We start from the raw sequence: 18,016 nt of genomic DNA on the forward strand, positions 1-18,016 counted from the left end.
CAACTTTTCGCTTTTGAGGATGTAAATTCTTTTATTTTCTTTTATTGAATGGTTCTAAATTTGGTGACTTATCAACATTTTGACGATTTTAAGATAAGTTTCTATAGAAATTTTTAAATCTGAGATCTGGGAATTTTTCGACGACTTATTTTAGAACATTATAACATTGATAAATTTCATTAAAATAATGTATTGTAATGTATGTTTCTGACCTCCATTTGTTCCTTGTATTAGTTCCTGCCAGCTCTTATAATTTGTAATTATTTGTCCTTGCATAACCGCTGCTGACATTTGAATTTGTTATGATAATAGAGTTACTGAGTCAGCTTAAGGTGAAATTTAAGAAATAACATTAAAGTAAAGCATTTTTATTTTTTGCTGTCATATTATAAGTTTCATTTTGGCCACTTATCATACAATATTTTGAATCTGAAAAATAAGCAAGGTATAATACTACAGCAGTGCAATTTATGAAATAGTTCTTAGCAATAAGAAAATAGTATGTAATTAATTGAAAATGTCTTTTTAATTTTTTCATGGTAAGAGTTTTCCAATGTAATTGTCTCAGAATATGCATCAGTTTTCTCTATAAAATTAATTTTACGCTTTTTTCCCTCCGATCCCCCCCCCGAAATATTTTTGGCTTTTTGATATTACAGAATTGGTAGGGGTAGTTTTTCCTTAGGATTTTAGACATTGCTGCTTGGAAAGTTTAGAAAGATTTGAAGGCAAGATTTCTAGACCCACAATTCTAGAAGATTCCAGAAAAATGTGACAAAATGAAAAATGACTCCATGGTATTAACACATAATTTCTTACTTCCTGGAGAACATCTAGAAGAACAATGAAAGCATAATAGTTGAATGTTATACTTCTGATACTAGAATTTTTTCCTTAACATTTTTATCTTCCCTTTATTTTCTCTACTTTTCATTAGTCACAAGCATGGAAAATATAAAAAAATGCTCCTAATCTTATCATATGACAGGCATTATAGAAAAGAAGTTTTTTTATTAACAACGAAATTGAAAACTGACAATTTAAACGATTCATTTAATATATCTTAATGCATCATGCACAGATCTGGCACCAGGCGTTTTCCCACCTAATGCAATCTCTGTGGATCCTAAATTCTGCTGCTTGGTGCCTTTCTAAATTCTGCCTCCAATACCTGTTCTAAATTCTAAAAGTTTTGCCATTTCTAAATTTTGTTGCTCGGTGTGTCACTAAATTCTAAAAATTTCCCACACGAACTCTGTAATCGGACCTTACAATATATATTTCATATTTCTTCTAAGTTTTCATATTACTAGAGAAATAAAATTAGCAGCTTTTTCTATACATTCTAAATGCATTTAGTTTTTTTAGAATAACAGAAATCTTTAAATAAATTCTAAAATGGAAAGGAAACATGGAAGAAAGAAGCCGAATACATAAAGAGAAAGAAAATTATTCTTCAAAGATATGTACAGTTATTATTATGTAAATTACCCAGTTGTTTAAAATTTCAACCTTTACTATAATTTTCCATTTCTATTTTCTCACCAGAATACAAATCACTTAGACAGTTTTAAAACTGAGATTTTTGCAGTATAAGACAATATGTTTCTGACCTCCATTTGTTCCTTGTATTAGTTCCTGCCAGCTCTTATAATTTTTAATTATTCGTCCTTGCATAACCGCTGCTGACATTTGAATTTGTTATGATAATAGAGTTACTGAGTCAGCTTAAGGAGAAATTAAATTGTATAGTCTTTGACCACTAGTCCACTTTTTTAGCTTGAATTTGACTCTTCTTGTTTAATTACATCACTACAAGCTGTAATTAACTTTGTTAGCATAAGAACATGCCTTTATGTTCTAACTTCCTTTAAATAAGAAGCTTATTTAAACCTGTCTGACTTTGTAGTTACTTTCAAACGTAGTGATAATTTGCTTCACATCTGTTAGGGAGGGGTGTTGGACTATTTAACTTTTACCAGCTCAAGTAAAACCCTCATATGTTCATTGTGGAGTGGTTGACAGGTTAGGAGATAAAACATGCAGAAACTAGTGAGAACATTGTTTTGCATACTGAGACGAATTTCTAATTGTTAGAAAAATGGCTTAAAGAGAAGGAAATCTATATAAATTAGCCAAAATGTCTGGGAAGGCTTCTAATTAAAAAGGTGCATAAATATTTTATTGAGTGTTGTTGTTATGAAACATAAATGCTTTGTATCTTTTAATGTGTAATTATCTAATATCGTTTAAAAACCAATGTCATAAATTACATGTATTTTAAACTGTGAAATTTTATTAGATTGTGATTTTAATAGATAAAAAATCAGTAAGATTTACTAGTGACCATGTAAATCTATAATGACTAAGGTTATCTAATACCTAATTTAATTACTTATAACTAACTGCTTATCCTTAAAAATTATCTCTGCATATTAAAGCGAGTTATTGCCTTTCATTTAACCTTTACCGTGGTCACAAGATAAAAACACAAAAATGTAAAAATTCATTTAAAACTTATTCTTCGCCTCTAGTGAGACTTAAAATAATGCAAAACAACTTATCTCCTCTGTTGCTTTAGTGGATTATTAGAAATTTAAAGTATATTAACTGAGTTACAACCCCTGAAACTCTACATGAAGCTATGACACTAGCTCATCAGACAGAGCCCAGCTAAATTTCAGAACTTGCCAACTGTGCTTATATCAGGCCTTTTAGGTTTGTTCTGATCAGCAGGTCTCTCTGTAGGCAAGCAGGAGCGGTGACAAAGCCAGTCTTTTGTTTTAAATCATGCTGAATGTGATTTTACATCTCATTTTAACCTATGACATTTGACACAAAATTTACCTGCTATTTACTAAACCTTTAGACTAAGTATGTGGCAAAACGAGACATAAAAGAAAAGAAAAAAATATCAATATAAAGCTAACTGTTAGTAAAATGTAAAAAAAATGACCCTAATCTTCTTTCAAACTATTACTTATTTCAAACTATCTTCAAACTATGTCCAACTATTAAAAGTATTTAATGCTACCTGATAAACTTTATAAAGTGGATTTCATTCTCAAATTTGTTTTATAGTTATGTTTATTAAATTATGTATAATAAGAATGCATCCTACTTACGGATCTATTTTATTCTTAGAGGATTATTACAAAAATGAAGTTCAGATATAAGTTGATTGAATTGTAATTGAATTTATTCAGCTCCCATTTGTTGAAAAGTCCTTAATTTTTTTCATTAATGGTCCTTAAAAGTCCTTAATTTCCATGTGCAGAAATGTGTATGAACTCTTAGTTCATTATGCAGGGTGATTCTAAATTGCTTTTACAAATTTAGAGGGGTGATAGAACCCATCCAAGCGAGCAATAATTACCATAGAACATAGGCTTCCATTCCACACTAAGTGGCAGAAAAGAGGAATATCAGAATTCCAACCTGAACTTAAAACAGTGTTGGGAAAGCGATTAAATGAGGCCAAAAGTTGTAAATCAGATTTATTGTTTAGTGAAAAACTTAACAGAAAGTGCTCAAAATGCCGACCACACGTGTCGTTCCACAGTTGACATCGAAAGGAATGACTGGCGCAGCCTCCTGAAGATTCCTGGTGTAATTTTGTCGGCGGCAACAACGATTCTCGCCATAAGATCTTCAGCTGAGTCCACAGGTATCTCGTACAAGATTTCATCTGCCCACAGAAGGAAAAGTTCAGTGGATTGAGGTCCAGTAAGCTAGGAGGCAAAGCCACAGGTCCACTATGTCTGATCCATCATGCGGGATAGGTGGCGTTCAAAAGATTACAGACCATGACTGAAAAATGTGCTGGTGCTCTCGTGTATAAACTACATGGCTCTCTGAATGGAGAGCTTAACAACCTGCAATAAACTGGGAAGTACTTGTTAGAAGAAGATGCTGCACCAGTCAAACAGTCTGGCAATGATGTAAGGGCTTGCCAGGTAATCACCTAGGATACCTGCTCTAATACTTGAAGTGATGATATGTCTTTTTCAAGGACACAGTTTGCTTTGATTGGCTTTCTATGGTACCAACTAAGAACAAAATGATGCTTCTTCTCAGTGCAAATTTGCATATGGTTAATTCTTGATAGTCTTAGGAGACAGATCCTTGTCCTTCTTCGATGCATCTCTACTTTTCTCTTTTCTGCCTCTCAAAGTGGAATGCGACCCTATGTTCTATGGTAATTATTTCTCATCTGGACGGGTACTATCACCCCTCTTAATTTTAATTTATAAAAGCAATTTAGAATCACCCTGTATAAATTTTCATACCTTTTGAAGTTTGTTGTTGTGGTATAAAATAACCTTTAGTGTATAGGAAATTGGACTTGACCAAAAGACCTGCTCATTAAAGCGAGGTTCAACTGTATATATTTTATTAGACAATGAAATTAGAACTTTATATTTTTTTTAAAATAGTCTTGTTTCCATTTATCTGTATAGAAATATCAAATTAATTTCTTATGTGGAATAACTCTGAATCAAAAACTGGATTTTAAACATAGAAGATGCACAAATCGACACTTTCAGCTAAGTTATCCTTAGCAACACTTGACTAAAAGTGTACAGCAAGTTCCCAAATTATATTGCTTGCAAATTAATTAAAAAATAATTTTCAAATTTGTTTATTGCTGAACAACATTGGGAACATTATAATCACATTGCTGAACATTGGAATATTAGAATCACAAACTATCAGAGTGAAGCAAAACTGTCAACAGAATATAGGAAAGAGCAAAGCAAAATATGGGACTAACAGCAGGGCTAGTATGTCATAATATTATTATCCACAATGATCATGTAATTTAATTTTATGCAATTTAAAGTTTATGTAAACATAGTTAACTCATCTGTTAAAAATAAATTGTTAAATATTAAAAGTGCAGCCATTCTTCTGTTTCCTATTGACTCTTATCTGAATATAAGAGTAATACAGTTAAAAGTCGTTAATCCGGACTCGTCGGAACTTTGGTGATTCCGGATTATCGATTTTTCCGGATTATAGATCATCAGTTTAAATCTCATAAGATGGCATGCAGAAATTCTAAAATTAAAAATATGAAACCATAATTTATGAAATAAAGAACAATTATGATCTAAAAGGTATCAAAATTTACAAAAAAAAAAAAAAAAAAAAAAAAAAAAAAAAAAAAAAGCTTAATATTTATTTGTTTACTTTATTAAATATTTCTTTCAATGTAAGTTGTTTAAGTTGCTTCGTTTTATGTGATAATACTTTCTCTTTAATTCTATAAACAGACATAATTTCTTGTTCAGTTACAAAGTTCCGCTGTTCAAGTTCCGTAATTGCTGTGTCGAGAATACCGACTAACTTTTCAATCGAAATTTTTTCATTTTCACTAACCTCTCTGTCACCTTCTTCATGTCTTTATCCATTTTTTGCAGCAATTCCACTTTTTGTTTGACGGACATCGAAACATACTTTCGTTTTGTAGATCCTTTGGGAGCTCCAGCATCGGAAATTCTATTTGACGTACAGTCAAAAGTCGTTAATTCGGACACCCATAATTCGGAATGATCTATAATCCGGACCTCAAAGCTAAAAACTTTCTGTGCATGCTCCGCGTTGACGCAAGCGCAGAATACGTTTTTCACGTGCGCGTTTTATGTATAACGGACGGTGTAAGCTAAAATTATCTAATTATCTATTTCAGTTAATGTTGATGATTGCGTTGTTCCTTAATTTTCGAATTGGATCCGGCTTATTATTTTTTGCAGACTGTAAGAGCAATACTAAAAAAAACTTGAACTTTCGATTATGTCAAATAGAATTTTTGATTCTGGAGCTCCCAAAGGATCGTACAAAACGAAAGTATGTTTCGATGTCCATCAAACAAAAAGTGGAATTGCTGAAAAAATGGATAAAGACATGAAGAATGTGACAGAGAGGTTAGTGAAAATGAAAAAATTTCGATTAACAAGTTAGTCGGTTTTCTCGGCACAGCAATTAACGGGACTTGAACAGCGGAACTTTGTAAGTGAACAAAAAATTATGTCTGTTTATAGAATTAAAGAGAAAGTATTATCACATAAAACGAAACAACTTACATTGAAAGAAATGTTTAATAAAGTAAACAAATAAATATTAAGCTTTTTTTTTTTTGTAAATTTTGATACCCTTTAGATCATAATTGTTCTTTATTTCATAAATTACGGTTTCATATTTTTAATTTTAGAATTTCTGCATGCCATCTTACGCGATTTAAACTGATGATCTATAATCCGGAAAAATCGATAATCCGGAATCGCCGAAGTCCCGACGAGTCCGGATTAACGACTTTTGACTGTAATCGAAAGTTCAAGTTTACTTTTATAAAATTGCTGTTACAGTCTGCAAAAAATAATAAGCCGCATCCAATTCGAAGATTAAGGAACAACGCAATCATCAACATTAACTGAAATAGATAATTTTAGCTTATACCGTCCATTTTACATTAAACGTGCACGCAAAAACGTATTCTGTGCTTGCACACACACATATGCGCAGTCGTAAAGGTCTTACGCGCACACGTTAATGCCTATGCGTATGTGTCAACGCGGCGCATGCGCAGAAAATTTTTAGCCTTGAGTTCCGGATTATGGGTGTCCGAATTAACGACTTTTGACTGTATAAACACAAATATTGTTTTTTTTTTTTTTTTTTTTTTTTTTTTTTTTTTTTTTTTGTTTTGAATGTTGATTGAATTTACATAGCCAAAAGAGCTGATTCTTCAAATTAAACTGCTGAAAAATGCAAGTAAATTGTTAATAATATTTTTCTGTTAGTTGTAAATTGGGTTATTCTCTTTCCTATATGTTTTTAACTGCTCTCAGAATAACCGTAATTTTGGGTTAACTGTGGGCACTGTTCTTGATGTTACCCCAGTTAATAGGAAGTCGACTCAATTTACTTTGAGTTATTAATATATTCAATTTATACTGGGCACCAAATGAACTCAAAGTTTAGGGTGCCGAAAGTGTTGCAAGCATGCTTACTCAGAACAGTAATATTCTCCAGCATCCTGATAAATAAGTAAATTGTTAGTAATGTTTAATAGAGTTTTCTTAATCATGAATATTATTTCAGGGATCCCACAAAAGTTTAAAAAGTTGCTTTAGGTAGTGTAACTTTATCCAATCAAAATGTTTTTTCTTTTTGGGGGGAGGGATTAATTTTAAAGTCAAGTTGTTCATTTCTATTTGTGTATGCATTACCGTATATGTTAATGAGCCAAAATATAACGACCATCCCCGCATTTTTCAATGACCTCGTCTGGATGATATGGAGGGCATGTGATTAAGTGGGAATGGTATTTAACTGTTGCTGGAGAAGGTAAGGAATCATTCTTCCACTTCTGTAAATGATGGGAAAGGGTGCTGATCTAAGTGAATTTGATAGAGGGCAAATTGTAATGGCCAAAGACTTAAAACGAGTATCTCCGAAACTGCACGACTGGTGGGTCGTTCACAGTCTGCCTTTGTTAGTATTTATGCAAAGTGGATAAATGGTAGTGAAACCAGCAGTAGACAGAAAGGTCTTGGATGTCCACATGTCATCAAAGAAAAATGACTTTGGAAAATGTCCCGCTTGTTACAGCAAAATCGGCATCAGTCAATGGCTCAGCTGACAGCCCATTGCAATGCAGGTCTACGTGCGAGTGTACAGTTCAATGGATGCTGTTGCAGGTGGGACTGTGCAGCAGGTGCTCATTGATGTGCCTGTGTTGACCAAACATCATTGCAAACTATGTGTATAGTGGGCCTGGGAATGTTGAGACTGGACCATGGATAAGTGGAAGACAGTTGTCAGTAAGTCAGATGAATCAGGATTTCACATTCATCACATTGGTGGTTGTGTCAGGGTACACTGTCTTCCAGGCGAACGGTTGCTCTCCTCTATACAGCAGGTCATTACAGAAGCTGCTGGTAGTGGTATTATACTTGGGAAACTTTGTCATTGGTGGCTCTGGGACCCTTAGTTATGGTAGAACAGACCATGAAAGCTGCGGACTACCTGAACATAACTGCGGATCATTACATGGCATCTCTCTTCCCAAATGGAAATGGAATCTTCCAGCAGTATAATCCCCCATGTCACAGGGTATAATTGTCTTGGAGTAGTTCGAGGTGCATAAGGATAAATTCCAATTAATGTCCTGGCTGCCTAACTCGCTGGATCTTAACTCTATAGGCACATTTGGGATATCATGTAGCGGCAGCTCAGGGCTCAAACATCACCATGTCAGAATATCTCGACTTTGTGACCGCTGCATAGACATTTGGTAGATGACCCGTCTCCAGTCATCTACCAAGAACCTTGTGGCATTCATGCCAAGGAGAATTGCAGTGTTTTGCAGGTCAAAGGTCGTACAATGTGTTACTGAGTATGTGGCATAGTATTTTGGCTGTTCAGGTGTATATTCGTATAATTTTCCCCTTAGTGTTTTAACATTAGATTGTGAAATTTTTTTCCAAGTTTTTGTGTAATTTTCAACTTTTTAAATGCTTTCAAAAAGTGGGCTCTCTTAAATTTTAAAGTGAATTCATCCATGTAGTGGTTGTTTTCATATTATTAATTGATTGAATTCAGCATGAGTTCGGAATATTGAAATATCTCTATGTTAGCTTCTCTCTTTAGATGTGCATTGTATTGCATTATGTTTAATGGATGAAGCGTATGTACTGACTATACTCTGCGGTACTCTGAAGAGCTGTACAAGTATTTTTCTGAAAGGTTCCAGAACAATGAAGTTTTTCTTTTGGTAAAGTAAATTGTTATCAGTTCTGTGTGTATTCAATCTATTATGAATCTGTACGCATGTAATAATATGATTTGCAACTACCTGTAGTTATATTTATCAAATTTCTGTACTCATTTATAAAAAGTGAAATACGAGACATTGATTAAAACTAATGGAAATGTTTAATTTTAAAGTTTGAAGTCATGTTCGGAGTTTGTACACAAATTGAAGTAAGAAATGTTTGCATTTGTGCTAACTAAAAATAAAATATTAGCTTTGAAAGAAGTTTCTGATGTTAATTGATTAAGAGACGAATATTTCTGTATGTATTAATGAAACTTTTGATCAATAAAATTTTTCAATTAGATCTATTCACAGAATTTTATAGCATTCATTTCTAGAATACACTGCAAGGTGATTTGTAATGTTGGTGCATAGCCAATTCTAACATTATTTAAATAAGTTTAAAATGAAAAATATTCCTAGTTTAAGTAATTCTTAAGAATAACATATTTTCAGCATTTGAAAACTTATTGATTATTTGTGTACTTGCTTGAAAATTCTTTTAGTATAACAATTGTAACAAAATTGTAATATAAAGAATATTACGTGCTAGTAAATTACAAAAGAATATCACATTTAAGGGCAATAAAATCAAATTTATTCATTCATCTAACTCCTTAAAAAGTAAAAAAAAATTATATAAAAATTGCCAAATTTTTAAAATTAAATATCTAAATCAATTTTTAGTCCAAAGGAGCTTTTCTGCTGAAGGACTATTGTTTTCATTGTGCAATGAATCACTATAAATGTCCCTTTCACTTTTCAAACTGTTGCCACCAAATGTTAGAGCCTTGCATTATATTTGAAGAAATTAAATAATGAAAAATCTGCATAAATGTAAGTATATTTAACGCATTATGATAAAACAATGGTACATAGAGCCATCGAATTTTGAATGACATAATCCTCCTACGAATATGGGCATGTGGAAGACCAAATTTGAAATTTGGGATTTGTTTTATTATCGATTTCATATTTTGTAAAACTTTAACAAATTTTTTGTGTTTTATTTTTTAATACGAATATGTAATTTTCCTAAAATAGCTATAGGGAACAGGGGGCTGTATAGAAAGCATAGATTTAATATGTTTTCAAAAATCAACTTTAATAAAATGTCAAAATCTAAATATCTGAAATTAATCTAAATATCTAAATATGGAACCAACACTTGTTAAAATAAAGGCCACAAAATGACTTTTGTGAACATGCTGTATAAGTTTTCTTGATTGTGCTTAATGGACCTAAATAGTATGAACTCGCACTTCCCCAAGACATCATATATTTTGCTATAATCATGTAATGAGTATTTGGAAATGCAATTATATCTGTTTAACAGTGTAATGTATGACAGTAAAAGTATAGTGACAGTTTAATTATTTTTAATGGATCTTATTGCACAGTTTAGTTTATCACATAGTATAGCTTGTTGCAATAATAATTCTTTTACATTTGCATTAGACATAGAGTGTTTACGCATTTTTGGAATGATTTCAGTAAAGAATATCTCAAATTCAGATGAATAAAAATAGAGAATAAAAATCTCTGGTAACAGCTTATTATTTGAAATGAGAAATATCATATATATATAGTATATATATTTAATGTATTCTTCTCTCAAGATGTCGCAAGCTGTGGCTTGAAGGATATGTTTCTGCATTTTCTAAAGAGAAATATTCCTGTTCCATTATTCAAGAATGTTGTGAAATGCATGGTATTAAAATTTCCAAGTGCAATATTATTAATTGGAAAGGGGGGGGGAAACATCATTTGTTACTTCTACATGGAAAGAAAACTGAAAACAAATACCCAAAAGAGATAAATACTGTTTATAATGTTTCCAAAGTTAATCTTTTATTAACAATAGAAATAGATTAACAATAGAAATAGAAAGTTTTATTAACAATAGAAATAATCCTTGGATGCAGATATTAGTTACAAAGTCTTGAAATACATTTGTAGCAACAGTATTTGTATTAAAGTAAATGAAATTATAAATTGAGATTTACACCTTAAAAAAGCTAAAAAAAAGTAATGTTCATCAGCTTTTGCCAAGGCATGTGGCTCAATGCAGAACAATTTGTAGAGCTCTGTATGAAAACTGTTTGGTAGATGGATAAATGGAAATATGCTGTGACCCTTGATGAAGCATGGGTTGTTGAGAAAACCAACAAACGATTAACTTGTAATGCTGTTAGAGGGTGCTTTTCATCTGTATACTGATATTATTAGTTAGTTTACAATTTGGCTTTGAGGAATGTGCCACTGATGCCTTCTGATCCCATTGAATTAAATGATTTTTGTGTAGATCCCTAAATACTGGCATATGGGTAAACCTAAATGACTGCAGCAAGAAAGTCTGTCTGTTATTAAAAACAAGGAGGGGGGATACAAACCTGGTTCCTTCAATGTCAAGAAAGTTTCAGTAAGGGGTTTATGATTGTTGCAAGATTCTTTTACAATAGAAATTAAAATTAAGAAGAGTGTAAAAAAAAAAATATTAAAACCAACTCATTGTAGTGCCAAGAGAAAGTTTTACATTCAATATTTATAGAAGAAATTCCATTTCTTTATCCCAGTGACTTTCAAAGAGAAAAACTTCATCAAAACAAAGTAATAAGTTATATTTCGAAAAGTACCACTGCATTCCTTTGAGAGAGGGGGGGAAAGATGACTGATTACAGGTATTACATATACACCTTTTTAATATATTCCTTCTTGAAAAGAGCTTTTTCTAAGTACAAACCCACCATGATGAAGGGACTTTGAAAAGCAGTGGAAGAGAAATCAGTACCCCTGGAAATTTTATGAAAAGCCCTTCTAGTGTAGAAATCACAATACAGACTCATAGTCCAGAAAAAAGCTATCAGATAGAACATTTAAGAAAATACTCTTTATATTTTTAGCATTAATTAAACAGCTCTGAAACCGTTCTAAATGTGTGTAAACATTCTCTGCATTTTAGATATGAAATTTCAAAATATAGTTTGGTACTTTCAAAATATAATTTTGCCAGCTCAGGTGATAAATTTGCCAAAATTGGTACAAACGATGCCAAACGGAATATCTTCGCTGGTAACCTTTTCCGCCTCATTTTCAAAACAAAATGCATACTCATTACTACACATCTGCTTTAAGTAAACAAGTAAGTAAAAACAAGTCACAGCCATTTCTTATAAGATTGAGTGTTTCTTTCAATATTGTCATACAATTACATAGAATTTTTACCAGATAGTTCAATTTTATGCCATAAGGCCATTTGCGATAATTAAGATGTTTATGCCTTCAAAATAAAAAATTCTTAGAACTAATATTTCTTAGCATTTTTTATGTGTATACTGTGTTTTGTCGGCAATAAAGTTTGCTTGGCGAGATTTGCGCTGGCAAAATGGAAAAGTACCTATAATTTTATGATAAAATTCAGGTGACAGCTAATTTCATTTATTATATATTTTGATATCACTCTCAGGGCCAGTACGTTCATAGCAGAATTTTTAAAATTTAGGAAGCACCGAGCAACAAAATTTAAAGATGGTAAAACTTTTAGAATTTATGAGAGGCACTGGGCAGCAGGATTTTGGACAACACCAGTCTTGAGAATGGAGGGCTTGCAGAGATTGCACTAGGCAGTGAAATGCATAGTACCAGCCTTGATCACTTTACAAACTGTTAAATGAACACTGGTAGCTTTAAGGCATTTTGACGTAACAAAGTGAGTTGAAATGAGAAAGGATGCATACTCATTACTTAAAGCAGATGTGTAGTACTTTCACCACCTTTTTCAAACGCTGTACCTGTTTAACAGTGTAGGAAGATATGAGCTGATAAATGTTCAGCCAACATGAAATTCCAATCTTTTGAAAAAAAAGTTTTCATTTTTTAATGTGTTAATTTTCTGGTTAGATTATTTAACAGCTTCTTTTATATATTGTGGCTTTGGAATTCTTTTTTTTAATCACCTAGCAATTTAATGAACTAAAAAAGTAATTATGAATAGCAAATGACAAACCTATTTTTATTTATTTATTTATTTATTTATTTATTGTCTGTAAAGCAAGAAATCTGTATTTGAAGTCTTTTGGGGTTTTAGTTTCCTTGAGTAATTAATGGTGAAGGATCCTGAATGCTGTTAATTACTTTGCCCAAAATAAGTTGAGAGTTGCACTGTGTATGAGAGAGCAAATCTACACATTATCTCATATTTTTTAATTAAAGGCCTAAAGGTATTATGGATCATATGTTGTTAACAAGTTGGAACCTACATATGTTTAATAAAGTGTGATTTATTGCAAAGATTGACATTTATATGTAATTATTGAATATGATAGAATAATTTCATTAATGGTAATTTTTATTTTATCTTATCTTTTATTATTGTGGCCTATATGATTTTATGGATACTTATTTAATATTGTAGTTTTTAATATATATGTGAATTTTATCATGCGTGTTTCTTCCGTGGAATTTACTATATTATAAAATCTTACTTGGATCCCACCCACCTTCTGTATGATAGATTTACTATTACAAATTTTAGTTGAGTTTCTATCACAAATATTTTCTAAACCTAAAATGGAAATTTTTTTTATTGCAGTTCTAAAAAAAAAGTCTTCCTTTAGTTTATTAAAATTAAAGAAGTTTTTTATTTGTATTTATTAATTCAATTATTATTAATAATTTTATATATTAACACTAACTCTTGTCAGCAAAGTATAAATTTATAGTTTATAAGATTCGTTCAATTATACGTATCAACTGTATCATTTTGCAAACTGTGCCAGTGTATAAATTGAAGTAAACCAAAATTATGATCACATTTTTAAAATAGGGAAATCTAGTGAAGTTTGTCAATATTTATTTTATAAATTGCTTGAATTTTTTTTAATATAATAGTTTATAGTTTGTAAGATTTAATTATGAGACTGCCTTTTTTAGACGTATGCATTATCATAGATTAAGAGATGTTATCACCATTATTTGTGATTGGAAAATATACATACAAAGTTATCTATCATTCATGTCTGATTTCTTTTAAACAAATTCTTTTTTTTTTTAATTAATTTTTCTCATCTGTGTTTTTTACAGGCAAAGGAAAAGGCTTCGATTCTCTGGCTTTTATCAAAGGCATTTGAGGGAGTGATACCGAATGACTTAAGAGAGCCATTTTACAGAGACCAAGATGTAAGTTGTTTAACTTGTCTAAGAAAGCTTAATCCAGGAAGTATTATTGTATTAAATTGCATTTCCCATGTTGTTTTCATATACCAGACTTTTCATGTTGAAATCAACATGGGTGTGCGTTATATACATTCGTTAGTTATTCTGGAAGTAAGTTCCAATTTATTATAAAACATAAACCACCACAGACTTTTTCAAAGAATATTTTTTTATTTAGAACCTTTCATGTTTCTCTATTTTTCTATGTAGTTTCCATATTTGTTTAAATGTTTGTCATAATATTTTGCAATCTTTTGTGTGTTTAAGTCATAGACATCTGCCACCTGTGAGAATAACCATTTTTGAACTGGAACTGCTTCTTTCACCTCGTCATATGTAGCGAAGTGCTTGCTGATGAGAAACTCCTTTAGGTAGTGTAACAAGTGAAAATCACTCTGTTAAGTCTGAATTGTATGGTAGTCAATATTTTCCCATTCAAAAGATCTGATCAGATTTTGGGCGTGAATGGCAGAATGAAGTCTGGCATTGTTATGCAGCAACAAAATTCCAGACGTCAGAAGGCCAAGTTTATTCTGTATTACACATCTAATTTCAGTCAGGGTAGCGAATAAGTTGCTGCATTTAGTGTTGCCTCTTTCTGCATAAATTCGACTGATAAGACTCCCTTCTATTCCAAAACACACTTGCCATAATCCTGCTTGGCCTTGATTCTGACTGGTGATGCAATGTGATGTCATTGACATTTAGATTCTGGAGTTATGTGAGAGTCTAGTTCCCTGTGACAATCATCTTTAAAAATTGATCACCTTCCTTATGATGTAGGTCCAAAAAATCCAAAGCCATTTTTTTCATGTTTCCTCAGTAGGCAGGCTGAGAGCCCAACATGCGCATAATTTGTGAAACTGAAACTTTTCAGAGACAGTTTTTGCATGTTTGGAAACTCCGATGCTAAAGTAAAATTGTGAATCACTGGTCTTGATGAATCTTTTCATCCATGGTATCGACCAAATCTTCTGTGATAACTGATGGTCGGTCTGATCGTGATTCATCATGGACATTTTCCCGTCCATCCTTTTAAGCTTTCACCCACTTATGCACTTTGCTGCCACTCGTCAAATTGGGGCTTAGATGTCTGTTATCTGTCGATGAATTTCCACTGCTGATTTGTTCACTGTTCTCAAAAATGGAAGCACTGACTATACATAGCACATTGCAACAATACCAATGCAAATGGCATTGTTTGATGAGCAGAGCACGCTGGGAGTCAATATGCATTTCCATTTGAATCTTTACAAGATTCGATTAACTATGGCAAACATTAATTCCTGGATAACTTTCATATATAATCTGTTGACAAGAAGAATTATGATACCTCAAAAATTGTTGATCCTTATATGTTATGCATGATGACATTACCCTAATGAATTTCGTACAAAATTTACATTTGTTTTAATGCAAGCATGTATTTGCCTGAAATTTAAGTCCAGACACTTGTTATATGAAAGAGAGTTGTAAATTAAATAAAAAGCCTATTTAAAAGGAGGGAACTAAATCATATCCTGCTTGATTTTTAAAGAATTTTCTTAGTTCATTATCTAGTCGTAATTCCTCCTCATTAAATAAACTGTCTGGAAACACCAAAATGTAGATTGCTAAATATTTATAAATTAGTGAAAATAATGTTGAATTAAAATGTCAAAAAAAATGAAATGTCATTTTGGGTAAAGTTATTATAGAAATATTCTGTAACATAATAGGAATTTGAAAATTTGAGAAAGCATTGAATCTGTAATTGAAGAGTTGTTTCGAATGTATAACAACAGATAAGTGCGTGGTTTAGATAAAAGTATATTTTGTTGTTATTGTTGTGGGAGGATCTTAATGTTTATATCATTCTTCTGAAATATCCTATTTATTTGTGCCCTCCCCCATCTTTTTATACTTCTGTCTTTTATTTAAGATGCAGAAAATATGGTTCAATTTAAATAGATTAATCAATTTGAGCTCGATAAAAAGACTATATTTAGAATTGTATGTTTAATAGGATGAAGTAATTTCTTTGGAGTAGTTTAGGTTTTATATATTTTTCAATATTGATTTTTGTTAATTTTGTGCTTAGCTATCTTTTATGATGCTGTGTGGTATTTCAAGACTAAATCAAATGTAGAAATATAAAACTTGTTTACTTTTTTTTCTGTGGGTTCTTTGTGACGCACACTAGTCACTCTTCATCTGTAATCTAATTCTTCAAAGAAAATCAGTCCAAATGGTTAGTATCTTTTGCACAAGCTTGTTTGAATGAATGAAACATTCATGAATGTTAATTGGTACATGTGAGATATTAATAATGTCTAAAGTGAAATTTCAAGTACTGAAGCATGACACAGCGTGTGAGTCTCTTGCGCTTCTTCTGCCATTTCGAGCCGTCCGCTACGGGAGTTCTATAACACAAATGTATCATTCTCTCGTGATAATGTCACAGATGAGACACCTTGATTCACATGTTGTGAACACAATAATAGAATTTTTCAAAGAGAATGAATGGAAATTATGACATATCATTAAATCAACAAAATTCAATAATTTTTCTAAGACCAGGAAATAGCATGTATGAACAATAAAAGCGTCTTAGCTTGAATTGGTCATTCATAATTTTTTCTATTCTCTCTGTAAAAGAAAATATATGGGTCCCTAATTATAGAATAATTTACAGCAACCTTTAAAAGTATACATAGTTTGCCTATCATAATCCTTTTTTAGAAATTTAACAATTTCATATTTGCATAAGTGATCTGAAATTCTCAAAATGCAATGAAAAAAGAACATATTTTCTTGACTATGATTCCAAATAATCTTTACGCAATTTCTTTAATTCCTGCTGTATTGCCTGAATGATATTTAATCTCATATCAGATTATAAGATCTCAGATATATTAAATACAGTCAAAAGTCGTTAATTCGGACACCCATAATCCGGAATGATCTATAATCCGGACCTCAAAGCTACAAACTTTCTGCGCATGCGTCGCGTTCACGCAGGCGCACAGGCGTTTACGAGAGCGCATAAGACTCTTACAGCTGCGAATATGTTTGTGCGCATGCGCGTTTAATGTGTAACGGAGTTATACGCTAAGCTAAAGTTATCTTAATATACTAATGTGTAACGGAGTTATACGCTAAGTTAAAGTTAACAGTTAATGTTGCAGATTGCGTTGTTCCTTAATCTTCGAATTGGATCCGGCTTATTATTTTTTGCAGACTGTTAGAGCAATTTTATAAAAGTAAGCTTGAACTTTCGATTATGTCAAATAGAATTTCCGATATATATTTACTACAAAGCGAAAGTATGTTTTGAAATCCGAAATCTGTTTATCAATTTCACGCTGCTCTGCAGCAGAGGGGGGGGGGCAGAAACGTCATTATTAGATTATGATAAATTAGAAAGATTATGTCAAATAGAATTTCTGATATATATTTACTAATATGTAATTTGTATCTACAAAGCGAAAGTATGTTTTGAAATCCAAAATCTGTTTATCAATTTCACGCTGGGGATTGGAAGTTGATCTGTCAGCACTATCCTTATCTTCAGAGCAGATGTTTTTATTTTATTTGGTTTATAATTCCGTACTAAGTGTAGTATTTCATCTCGATATACTCCGTCTTTGATATGATTTAAATCAAGTTCCTCGTCATTATAATTCGCTTCCGATAGTGAAGAAAGTGACCCAGAGGTTATTGAAAACGAAAACATTTCGATTGACAAATTAGTCGGTATTCTCAACACAGCAATTATAGGACTTGAACAGCGGAACTTTGTAACTAAACAAGAAATTATGTCTGTTTAATAGAATTAAAGAAAAAGTATTATCACATGAAACGAAGCAACTTACATTGAAGGAAATGTTTAATAAAGTAAACAAATAAATATTAAGCTTTTTCTTTTTGTAAATTTTGATACCCTTTAGATCATAATTGTTCTTTATTTCATAAATTACGGTTTCATATTTTTAATTTTGT

At 31.7% G+C, this 18,016-nt stretch overlaps 1 protein-coding gene across 5 annotated transcripts in view; it reads left to right on the plus strand.

The window, feature by feature from the left end:
* LOC118186934 (patronin-like) overlaps positions 1 to 18,016 on the plus strand; it is a 275,820-nt gene that overhangs the window by 132,613 nt on the left and 125,191 nt on the right. For all 5 annotated transcript variants that reach the window (XM_085823647.1, XM_085823648.1, XM_085823644.1 and 2 more), the window contains one exon: positions 13,904 to 13,999. In XM_085823647.1, the coding sequence (XP_085679773.1) occupies positions 13,904 to 13,999 (96 nt within the window). The remainder of the gene's footprint in view (positions 1 to 13,903; positions 14,000 to 18,016) is intronic.

This window comes from Stegodyphus dumicola, chromosome 9 (genome assembly GCF_044657685.1).
Source record: "Stegodyphus dumicola isolate Sdum_Otavi_A_Nest chromosome 9, ASM4465768v1".
NCBI classification, from domain to species: Eukaryota; Metazoa; Arthropoda; class Arachnida; order Araneae; family Eresidae; genus Stegodyphus; species Stegodyphus dumicola.